Source organism: Microtus oregoni, unplaced genomic scaffold (genome assembly GCF_018167655.1).
Source record: "Microtus oregoni isolate MIOR12 unplaced genomic scaffold, Mior012 000002F_ref0000024, whole genome shotgun sequence".
In the NCBI taxonomy this organism is placed as follows: Eukaryota; Metazoa; Chordata; class Mammalia; order Rodentia; family Cricetidae; genus Microtus; species Microtus oregoni.
Window position 1 is genome coordinate 69,206,596 of NW_024543061.1, and position 12,113 is coordinate 69,218,708.

At 39.0% G+C, this 12,113-nt stretch overlaps 1 protein-coding gene across 1 annotated transcript in view; it reads right to left on the minus strand.

The window, feature by feature from the left end:
• Positions 1 to 11,706, minus strand: part of LOC121434189 (C-type lectin domain family 2 member E-like) — a 35,110-nt gene extending 23,404 nt beyond the window's left edge. Inside the window, exons 1-2 of the mRNA XM_041633031.1 lie at positions 11,674 to 11,706; positions 11,120 to 11,293 (exon numbers count right to left, since the gene is read on the minus strand). Coding sequence (XP_041488965.1) covers positions 11,120 to 11,190 — 71 coding nt within the window. The 5' untranslated portion in view covers positions 11,191 to 11,293; positions 11,674 to 11,706. The remainder of the gene's footprint in view (positions 1 to 11,119; positions 11,294 to 11,673) is intronic.
• Positions 11,707 to 12,113: the final 407 nt, after the last annotated feature.

The window sequence follows — 12,113 nt, forward strand, 5'->3', positions numbered from 1 at the left end:
CATAACAACAGACACTGAGGAAATTCAGAGAATCATTAGGTCTTACTACAAAGGCCTATAAGCCACAAAGTTGGAAAATGTAAAAGAAATGGACTTGTATTTAGATAAATACCTTATACCACAATTAAATCAAGACCAGGTGTACAATTTAAATAGACCTAAAGTTGTAAGGAAATAGAAGCTGTTATATAGAACCTCCCAACCAAAAAAAAAAAAGTCCAGGACCAGATGGTTTTAATGCAGAGTTTTACCATAAATTCCAATAAGAGCCGATACCTATATTCCTTAAGGTGTTTCACATAATAGAAACAGAAGAGTCATTGCCAAACTCTTTTTATTAAGCCACATTACCCTGATACCAAAACCACACAAAGTCTCAACGAAGATGGAGAATCACAGACCAATCTCGCTCATGAACATTGATGCAAAAATTCTCAATAAAATACTGGCAAACCAAATCCAAGAACACATCAAAAAATAATCCATTATGACCAAGTGGCTTCATCCTAGAGATGCAGTACTGTTTCAACATATGAAAATCTATCAATGTAATCCATCATATAAATAAACTGAAAGAAAAAACCATATGATTATTTCATTAGATGCTGAAAAAGCATTTGACTAAATTCAACACTCCTATATGATAGGATCAACATAGTAAAAATGGAAGTTATACAAAAGGCAATCTATAGTTTTAATGCAATTGTTATCAAAATCCCAACAAAATTCTTCACAGACCTTGAGAAAACAATAATCAACTTTATATGGAAAACCAAAAAACCCAGGATAGCCAAAACAATCCTATAAATAAAGGAACTTCCAGAGGCATTACCATCCTTGACTTCAAACTCTATTACAAAGCTACAGTAATGAAAACAACTTGGTATTAGCATAAAAACAGAGATGATGACCAATGGAATCCAATCGAAGACCCAAACGTTAACCCACAAACCTATGAACACCTGATTTTCAACAAAGGAGCTGAAAGCATACAATGGAAGAAACAAAAGAATCTTCAACAAATGGTGTTGGCACAACTGGATGTCAAACTGTAGAAGAAAGAAAATAGATCCATATCTATCACCATGCACAAAACTAAAGTCCAAATGGATCAAAGACCTCAATATAAATGTGACCACACTGAACCGGATATAAGAGAAAGTGGGAAGTAGACTGCAACACATGAGCACAGGAGACCACTTTCTACATATTACCCTAATAGCACAGACAACAAGAGCAACAGTGAATAAATAGGACCTCTGGAAACTGAGAAGCTTCTGTAAAGCAAAGGACACTGTCATTAAGACAAAAAGGCATCCTACTGAATGGGAGAAGATCTTCACCAACCCCGCATCAGACAAAGGTCTACTTCAAGAGGACGATGGGCATCGAAGAGACTCCTCATAGAGTTGGTTAGCCATTTGTGCAAGAAACTGCTCTTTTCTGAACTGTTTGATGATGTAGACATGCAGTACCCACAGAGAAATGACTGCTAAACTTGCCTAAATGTGAGACTATCCTTTGGGGTATCTGCTTCATGAAAGAGTCTGACAGAAAGGGGAGAGGGGGAGCGAAAAAAAAGAAGGGGAGGAATGGACAGAGCTTGGGGGAGTGGGATGGTTGAGATTGAGGAATAGTGGATTGGTAACAGGGAAGAATATATCTTAATTAAGGGAGTCATTTTCGGGTTGGCAAGAGGCTGGACTCTAGAGGGGTACCCAGGTGCCCACAGGGATATCCCCAGATAGGTCCTTGGGCAGTAGAGGAGAGGATGCCTGAACTAGCCTTGTCCCATAGTCAGATTGATGACTATCTTACCATAGAACCTTTGTCGGGTGACAGATGGAGGTAGAGACAGAGATCCACATCAGAGCACTGGACTGAGCTCCCAAGGTCCAGTTGAAGAGTAGAAGAAGGGAGAATATGAGCAAAGAAGTCAGGAACACAAGGGGTTGGTCCACCCACTGAGATAGTGTGCCTGATCTAATGGGAGCTTACCAAAGCCAGCTACACTGGGACTAAACAAGCATGTAATCCAACTGGACTCTCTGAATGTGGCTGACAATGGGGGCTGACTGAGAAGCCAATGATAATGGCACTGGCATTTGTCTCTACTGCATGTGCTGGCATTTTGAGACCCCAGTCTACTTGGATGCACACCTTCCTAAACCTGGATGGAGAAGGGAGGGTCCTTCCCACAGGCAGAGTAGCCTGCCCTCTCTTAGGACTTGAGGGAGTGGGGGAAGAGGAGTGGAGGAGCAGGAGGGAAATGGGAGGAGGGGAGAAAGTAGAAATTTTGAATGGTATTATTTATAAAGCAATAAAAATAAAAACTAAGAAAAAGAAAATTCAAGGTTAATTAAGCATTATGCAATCTATCTATGTATCTATGTATCTATGTATCTATGTATCTATGTATCTATGTATCTATGTATCTATCTATCTATCTATCTATCTATCTATCTATCTATCTATGTTGGCTTATTTTAGCAGTCCCCAGCATCAAATGTCTCTCTGCAGTCAAAAAATTCAAAGAAAACATAGTAGTATACATATTCCAGATTCTCTGTGTATATTCTATCCTTACGGGTCTTGTTGTTTTTTTTTTTTACTTTTTTAAAAAAATGTGTGATTGTCTGTATTCTTGATGGAGGAAGGTCATTGGTTAAATAAAAAGAAACTGCTTGGCCCTCATTGGTTAGAAGATAAGTGGGAGGAGTAAACAGAACAGAACGCTGGGAGGAATAGGAAGTGAGCTCAGACTCCACAGCTCTCCTCTCGGGAGCAGACGCCTCAGAGAGACACCATGCTCCCAGCTCCCAGGCAGACGCACATGATGAAGCTCCAACCCAGAATGGACATAGGCTAGAATCTTCCCGGTAAGCGCACCTAGAGGCGCTACACAGATGATTAGAAATGGGCTAAATTAATATGTGAGAATTAGCCTAGAAGAGGCTAGATAGAAATGGGCCAAGCAGTGATTAAATGAATACAGTTTGTGTGTTGTTATTTCGAGCATAAGCTAGCCAGGCAGCCGGGGTGCTGGGGACGCAGCCCCATGCCCTTATTACTACAAATGGTGCCCGATGTGATGGACTAAACCCACTTAAAAAACCTGAGAAGGCGTACAAATAAGGGAGAGAGAGTTTATCACAGATTTTTGCTGTTTGTTGGTGGCATGCTGTAGAGAGATTTCCTGATTCGGCAACAGCAGCAGAAAAAATGCTGTGTCATTTTAAAGCGCACCTTCTTGGGGCTGTGCTGCCAGCGTGAACTCTGCCTTTAAAGCATTTGTGGCACTCTGCTTGCTAGAGGCAAGCAAGCGCTCTCATCTAAGAGAAGCTTCCTGACTCAGCTTTAGCTGCAAAACCCTGCAGCTCATTAAGAGGTCCTGCCACGAAACACTTAAATGGTGTTGACGAAAAGCTGAACGCATGCTTTTCGGTTTTCAGCCATAGCAGGAAAAAAGCTGCTTGGTTTAAAAATGGCGGCTTTCTGGGCTGTCCTGCCAGGGCAAACTCTGACTCTTTGATGCAGGTGGTTCGTGTGGTTTGCAAGCACAGGCTGCTGAAGCTCGCTTGCTGGCAGGGACCTTGAAATACCATAGAGTTGTGGCAGTAAACATGGCTACCGCCAGTACCTCAGCCATGAGGCTGGAAAGCTAAGGAATGGGCTGGATCTAGCCATCAAAGCCAAGGCTTTAGTCCTACTGAGATTGCTTGGTAAATTAAAGACTCATGTGGTCAGAAAAACAGAGAGAGAAACAGTAAAGAGTGCGTCAAAGACAAAGAAAATTTTTAAATGATTTACAGCGTGTTAAAAATATATGCAGACTAAAAGTTAAAATTCTTAAAGTAAAAAACAAAAAAAAGGAAGAGAGTTGTTGTGTGTGGTAGTACACACCTTTAATCCCAACACTTGAAAGGCAGAGGGAGTGGTGTGGTGCTACAACACTTCAAGGTAGCTACAACACTTTAATCCCAGTGCCTAGAAGGCAGAGACAAACAGTTCTCTGTGAGTTCAAGGTGTCATAGTGTACACCTTTAATCCCAATGCCTGGGAGGCAGAGACAGGTGGCTCTCTGAGAGTTCAAGGACAGCATGGTCTACAGAGTTACTTCAGGTCAAAGATACAGAGAACATGTCTCAAAAAGCAAAGAGTTAAAAGTAAAAATAAACAAAATAGAGGTTAAAACAAAGCTGCACAAAGATGGAAAATACACAGAGAATTTTGATACTGTATGCTATTATGCTCTCTTTAAATTATTTAAATGCTGACAAAGGAGCAACAGATGCTAAAAGATATTTATTTATAAATGCTGCAGAACTAATCCAACATAGATATTTTGATGCCTTGATTTTGAAATTTGGATCTAAGGACATGATGCTTTGGAAAGGAGTTTCTTATTTTGTTTTCTCAGAGGATGAGACCCTGTTCATTTCTTCTATTCCGATTTGGTATGATGGACCACGCCCTCCTGAAGGGTTGGTGTGAACACCTTCAGAAAATTGCCTCGCTCAACTGCCAACTGAGATGAAACTAGCACACAGGTTATACCATGAAGGACCTAATTAACGATGCCCCATTCAGCAGGAAGCAGTTTGGAGAGAAATAACTGCTCCCATATTCCCAAAAAATGTTTATAAATGTTCTTTTACATTTAAAGGAAGATATGACATAGGTATGAATAATTTGCATTAGTATAGATTTTGCTTTATTGGTAGAGATTTATGGTCAATTTCGTTATATGTATATGTATTTCTGATATTGATTAAGGTATTGTGATTGTGTAGTTCATTATTAAAATGTAATGTATAATTAGGAAATATAGGTTGTTGATGGATAATCATAAATAATAGTCAAGTTTGTAGTCATGTTAGTTAATATTTTCTAGATGTGCATAGATATATTTTAGATAGGCATTCTTCATATTTTTCAAAGATTATAGAATATGGCATTTTAAATGTTTTAATAACTGAGGACTTTTCCTTTTTTTTCAAATTATTGTTTTTATTTTTTTTAAAATTTATTTATTTATTAAGGATTTCTGCCTCGTCCCCACAACCGCTTCCCATTTCCCTCCCCCTCCCCCGATCAAATCCCCCTCCCTCATTTGCTCAAAGAGCAATCAGGGTTCCCTGACCTGTGCACCCACACACTAAGACAATGGGGATGTTCTATTGGGATCTCACCAAGGCCAGCTGGCCTAGGTCTGAAAAAGCATGGGATAAATCCGGACTAGCTGAACATAGCGGACAATGAGGAATACTGAGAATTCAAGAACAATTGCAGTGGGTTTTTGATCCTACTGCACGTACTGGCTTTGTGGGAGCCTAAGCAGTTTGGATGCTCACCTAACTGAGGACTTTTCATTACAATGAGACACTCTGCTCCTGGCAGCACCAATGTACTTCAAGAGGAAGATGGGCATCGAAGAGGCACCTTATGAAGTTTGATAGCCATTTGGGCAAGAAACTGCTCTTGCTGGACTATTGCATAAACTGGACACAGAGAACCAGCAGAGAGAGGACTACTGAACTTGCCTAAGGTGAGATGATCTTTCGGGGTTCCTGATTCATGAAAGAGTCTGCGAGACATTCTGTAGGACACAACAGATAGTGACTGAACTGACTTTGAATTTTCCTGCTTTATGGAAATGTCTGCTGGATACCATGGGCCTGAAGGCTGAAGATTGATGCCCCAACGGTACAGAGGAACTTTGGGTGACTGTCCAGGCAGCGAGATGTCTCTGTCATTTCTAGAGTTTTAAAAGTTGCTTTTTTTCTTGGTTGCTTAGGTAGTATTGTATCTTTCTGGAGTCTTTGATGGAGTTAAGAATAGTTAGTTATAGTTATAGTTTTCCTTAGTTATGATAAAGATTATTGTAACTTTTACTTGATAACTGTTTTGTTATATGTAATTTTGCTATGTTAAAGTGAAAGCCTTTTTTTTTTGTTTAAACCAAAAAAGGGGAAATGATGGAGGAAGGTCATTGGCTAATAAAGGAACTGCCTTGGCCCATTTTATTGGTTAGAAGATAGGTAGGAGGAGTAAACAGAACAGAACGCTGGGAAGAAGAGGAAGTGAGCTCAGACTCGACAGCTCTCCTCTCAGGAGCAGATGCCTCAAAGAGACAACATGCTCCCAGCTTCCAGGCAAACGCACGCCATGAAGCTCCAACCCAGGATGGACATAGGCTAGAATCTTCCCGGTAAGCACACCTAGGGGTGCTACACAGATGATTAGAAATGGGCTAAATTAATATGTGAGAATTAGTCTAGAAGAGGCTAGACAGAAATGGGCCAATCAGTGATTAAATGAATACAGTTTGTGTGTTGTTATTTCAGGCATAAGCTAGCCAAGCATCTGGGGTTCTGGGGATGCAGCCCCGCTGCCCTTATTACTACATATTCTGTCTCTTTAAAAACTTTGTTTTTTTAAAAAAACAATTTACTTCTTTTCCAATTCTGTATAATCTTTTTCTTCTCTCTCCCAAGTCTACATAGATTTATTCAACACTGTGAACCATTTAGATGTCTATATATGTCTGAATCTGTATTTATTGTGTTTCTGTATTTATTTTTTGTCCAGGAGCACTTCTTAAAGTGCTAAACTCTTCTTAAAAACTTAAAATGCACCATTGCTAGGGGAAATATGGCACTTTCTGCTTGTGCTGTTCAGCCCAGCATGGTATACCTGTTTGCTGCCTCTGAGAGCCATGCTCAGAGCCCCATTTTTAGGCACACAGCCAGTCTATGTTGCCATTAAGAAAGCTGTAGCAGTGCCATTTAAATGCTCCCTAGTCGGACCTCCAGGAAGAGTCAGAGTTTGCGCTGGTAACACAGCCCAGAAAGATGCCATTTTAAAACCTTTTTTTTTTCTTTTCTGCTATCACTGAATCAGGAAAATGCCTCTTAAAGAAACTGTGACATGCCATCAGCAAACAGAAAGAATCTGTGTTAACTCGTATTTTTCTCAGGTTTTTAAGTGGATTTAGTTGGCCATGTTGGTGTGCCAATTTGTATGCTTATTTACCATTATTTAATAAAGAAAACTGTCTTGGGCCTGCATGGGGAATAGAGGTAGGTGGGGAAAACTAAACTGAGTGCTGGGGAAAAGAAGGATGGAGTCAGGGAGAAACCATGTAGCCCTGCCAGAGACAGACGCCAGAACTTTTGCTGATAAGCCATAGCCACACGTCCATACACAGATTAATAGAAATGGGTTATATTAATATGTTAGAGTTAGCCACTAAGAAACTAGAGTTAATGGGCCAAGCAGTGATTTAATTAATACAGTTTCTTTGTGATTATTTTGGGGCTAAGCAGCCAGGAACCAACAAGCAACTCTCCCCTCCTGAAACAAAAAATTTCTAAGGAGTCTTTTAAAAGTCTTTAAAAGTGGTGATTGAGTTTACAATGCTGCAAGAAGATATACTAATGCACAAAATAATTTTCATTTTCATACACAAGAAATTGTCAACTGCAAACAAATGTATAAGGATAGTAATATTCACAGGCCTGCCAAAAACAATTATACATCTGATGAAATACGTTCACAATTAATTGCAAGAAGAGCTGCAAGTGCTTGTAACCTTGGAATCATTTCTCCAGTACCTACCATTGGCATTTTAAAACTCGCAGCACATTGTAACTGCAATTTCTTTTGAAAGAGAAAAAGACAGTGACACACACACACACACACACACAGAGAGAGAGAGAGAGAGAGAGAGAGAGAGAGAGAGAGAGAGACAGAAGAGAGAGAGAGAAGGGAGGGAGGGAGGGAGGGAAGGAGAGAGAGAGATTCAGACAGCCAGAAAGACAGCGAACAGAGGGGTGGGTGGGTGGAGAACAATACCAATCCATTGTTTAACTTTTTATTTCTTTTTAGGGACCAGAGAAAAGTGTTCATTGCACCAAATCTACTTTATTTTACCTACCAGGTGGGAAGGCAAAGTTTTTTGTATTGTAACTAAGAAATCTTCACTTGAGACAAGCTCTCATTCACAAATATGTTTTTCATTTTTTACCTTCCAATTGATTTAAATTCTAGGCTTGATGTTTGGCTCTGTGATTCATTCTGAGTCAGTATACATAGGATAAGCTGTAGGTCTCACTATGAAAATCAAGTGACTAAGCATCCTATGCAGACGAGTTTTCTTTTCTTTTTTTATTATCTTTTTAAAAATAAACTATCTTTTTATTTTTGCATATCAATTCCTGTTCCTACTCCCTTTCATTCTCCCATTTCCTCCACCTTCCTCCCATCCCACCCAAATCCACTCTTCAGAGAGGGTAAGGAACATTGCTTTGGGGAAGGTTCAAGTTGCTCCCTATTATACCTAGACTGAGCTAGGTATCCTTCCAAAGAGAATGGGTTCCAAAAAAGTCAGTACATAGAGTAGGGATAAATCCTGGTACCACTGCCAGTTGCCCTGCAAAGCAGAAGAGTTTTCATCCCTTCTCTACCTAAGTATTGTCCACATTTTCCTGTCTATAGCTCTCTCTCTCTCTCTCTCTCTCTCTCTCTCTCTCTCTCTCTCTCTCAATACACATTGATTTTGAAAAAGAAAATTGAGCCAAGTATGGAATAAAATGATGCTTACATAGTAAATAAACACATTAAATATGCTTAATATTACTAGGCTTTGGAGAAAATAGTTGAAATACAGCTTAGCATTTTGTTAAAATGAGCCTAAATTTAATTCATGTCCTGGATCAAGGGACATGCCTCTGTTTAGACACAAAACCTTTCTGTATATACAACAACATTATGAATTAGTCCTTGTATTATGCAACAGTTCAAATATCTCTGAGCTGAAACAAAGTAAGTCAATATTTCTCAACACTTGGGAAAATAATTGAAAAAGAAAACTGGACCTCATGTTTGCATCTGTCCATTTCTTATGATGGTTAAATGTATCCCAATCTGCTTTCCCCAAAAGTTCTTAAAGTGGACTTGTTGGACAGCTTACATATCCTTTAAACATTTTGTAGCCAAAGCAGTTTCTCTTGGGTCAACAGATGGCTCTGTGGGTAAAGGTGCTTGCAGTTCAAATCTGGTGACCTGGGTTTAACCCCTGGAGCATGCACAAAAGTGAGAGAACCAACTACACATAGTTGTCCTCTGGCCTCTAAATGGCACATGTGTGAAATCTCCCACCCACACTACCTCCATCATCACAAAATTCAAAACAACAGCTGCTGGAGTCCAGGTTCAATGGGTTTCAAAGACCCTGAAGATGAAGATGTGACACCAGTGTAATGAAGGAAATGACTACAAGCTTGTTGTTCAGGAGGTGGCCCCGAAAAACTTGAGCATCTTTGTAGTTATTTTATTTTAAAGTCATAAAGCATACATTTTCAGTTTTATTTCCTCAAATATGTTTCAAAAAAACAGATAATAATTCTCTGAAGTATTTTTTTACAAGTTTTTCATATCCTTTATTTTCCCTAGGCATCTGCCTCATAATTAATTTAATCTTATAACCTCATAAGTGAATCTATACTGACAATATCTTTATTTATGTCCTTTACAACCATGGCCAAAATAAGAAAATTTATTCTGTTGGCACAAGAGCTGGTTGACACTTGGTCAACCTTTTCTATTTTTTAACTAGTTGAGGTTTTGGCATCTACACAAATTAGTTCATTTTTCCTGAGCTAATTTCTTCATGTTCATATGTATTTATTAATTTCCCTAATCCATTCTTTCAAGGGCTACTTTCTAAGTCAGTGTTCACTATGAGATTTTCTGAGAATAATTATGTGCCTCAAGAAACTGCTTGATTTCTATTACGTTCATTTAAGTGTTTAATTGCTTCAAGAATCATCATTTTAATTCCAACATATGTTTTAATAAACCCACATAAAAATTATTAATACATTTCTATTGTGCCATCCCTCAGCAAGGCTGATCCACCTAAAACCCTGCTAAAGAGGCTGCAGGAGAAAGTCTTTCTCTACATAGATAATGTGCTTTTCCTTCCCTGGAACTCCACTCTGTGGTCACTGTGGAGCTGCAGTCAAACAGTCTGTGAAGCTGGCTGGCTTTTCTGAACTCTAAATCAGAAGATCTGAGCTTCTCCAGGTTACGCTTCTCGAAATTTAGGATGCTGGCCAAAACTGGACTTTTTCACTCTTTCACTCAACCTACTTGTCTCTCCCGTGAAACTCCTTGTTGAATGCTGGGCTTCCCAAAGTCTCTAAAACAGCATATAACATGTCTTTTAAATTTTGGCTTCACAGAAACCTTACAACCCTTTTTATTTCTAATTGTACATTAAAAAAATATATCCTTTGAATTCAGTGCATCAAGATTTCCACAAGGGCTTTCTTTTTCAATAAGGTAATATACAACTTTTCCTTCAAATAGGCACCCCAAACCCATTTGGGTGTTTCACTTCTGAGAGCTACTTATTTATTTACTTGATATGTGACTTTTAGTGTTTCCCTTCCTTACTTGTTCTTCTTCTTTTCTGAAACTAAACCCTAAATGTTTATTATAGAAAATATCACATATATCCAAAAAAATCTCCCATCAACAAGTACAAAAACTCCAAACATTATGATATATTCTCTGCTTGGGCTAGCTTGTTTCACAGAAAGTTGGGCAATAATGTGTTTCTGTGTGGAGAAAGAAAATGGTTTTAGATATGGGACCATTTGACTAAGCTGAAATACATCTACATTCTTCATGAACTTGTTTTTTTTTTCCACGAAGCCCATATTCTTTCAGTAAAACAAACAAGCAAGCAAACAAAAATGTAAATAAGGGAAGAGGAAAAAAGGGATAAAATAAGAGAACGGGGGGGGGGGGGGGGTAGAGAGATGGCTCAGAGATTAAGAGCACTGGCTGCTCTTCCAGAGGTCCTGAGTTCAACTCCCAGCAATCACATGGTGGCTCACAATCATCTGTACTGATCTGTACTGAGATCTGGAGCCCTCCTCTGGCATGCGGGCATACATAGAGGCAGAATGTTGCATACATAATAAATAAATAAATAAGAAATAAGTAAATAAATAAATAAAAATAAGAACGAAATAGGCAGTTTCTAAATATAGAAGACAGTTTAACAGAAATCCTTCAGGATTCTTAATTTCTATAATTATCCACAAACCAGAAATGCCAGAAGATTTGCTGGAGTTGGAGTTGAACTTCCAAGTGCACTTCCGCTCTCCACCTTTCCATGGAATCACACTGGATCTGCAAACCACAGGCCACAGAAAATTGAAAGCTGCGCTGTTAGTTTCCTTCCCTCTGGGACATAAGGATCATGGTCGACAGCAACTTCCTGAAAATCACCAGAGTAAAAATTATCAGATAAACAGTTGATAGCAAGCTACACACACACACACATGCATGAGCACACATGCATGCCCACACACATACACACTAAAAACAAAGGAAAACCTAAAAATCCAACTAAACAAAAACTATGCTTTATGCTCTTATAATTGATTTCTTGTTCAATTTTCTTGTCCAGAAATACTCAAGTATTGTATACTGTGATAGAGTAATAAGTAATATATCAGATGTCTCCAGGAATCCCCACTCTACAGAGACCCACCATGACAGGCTAACTAACAGACAGGAGGCTCTACTCCTCTGTGAGACCCTGGTGAAGCTCCTCTCTCCCCTTTTAGTTTGATTCTTATTGCATCAAATTCATACCCATTTCTCCCTCCTGAAGAAGGTCTGTGCTAGTGGGTTCTGTCTCTAGCAGGCACACACTTTTGAAGTCAGTCTCAGTTACAGGAAAATGAAACTGAAACTAGAGAGCTTGTTAATTCCTCTCCATCTGGCAAACTGCTCACTCACAATGTTTTCGGACACACAGAACCAAAAGATAAAAGAGGAGATTGAGACATAGAATAAAGTGTAGTGTAAATGAAACAATCAGAATAGTGAAAAGTTGATTTATTCAATGAGGCAAAGTGCTTTTAGTTTTAGGAAGTGTTTATTTATTTGTCTTGGAAACAAGCTCTCACTGTGTATGCGTGGCTGGTTTTAGACTCATTTGATAAGTGAATCTCAGAAAGATACAGCACTCGTCACAGTGTGATAGATAGAACATAATAAATAAATATGAGGAGACCATCTGTGGTGGGCTT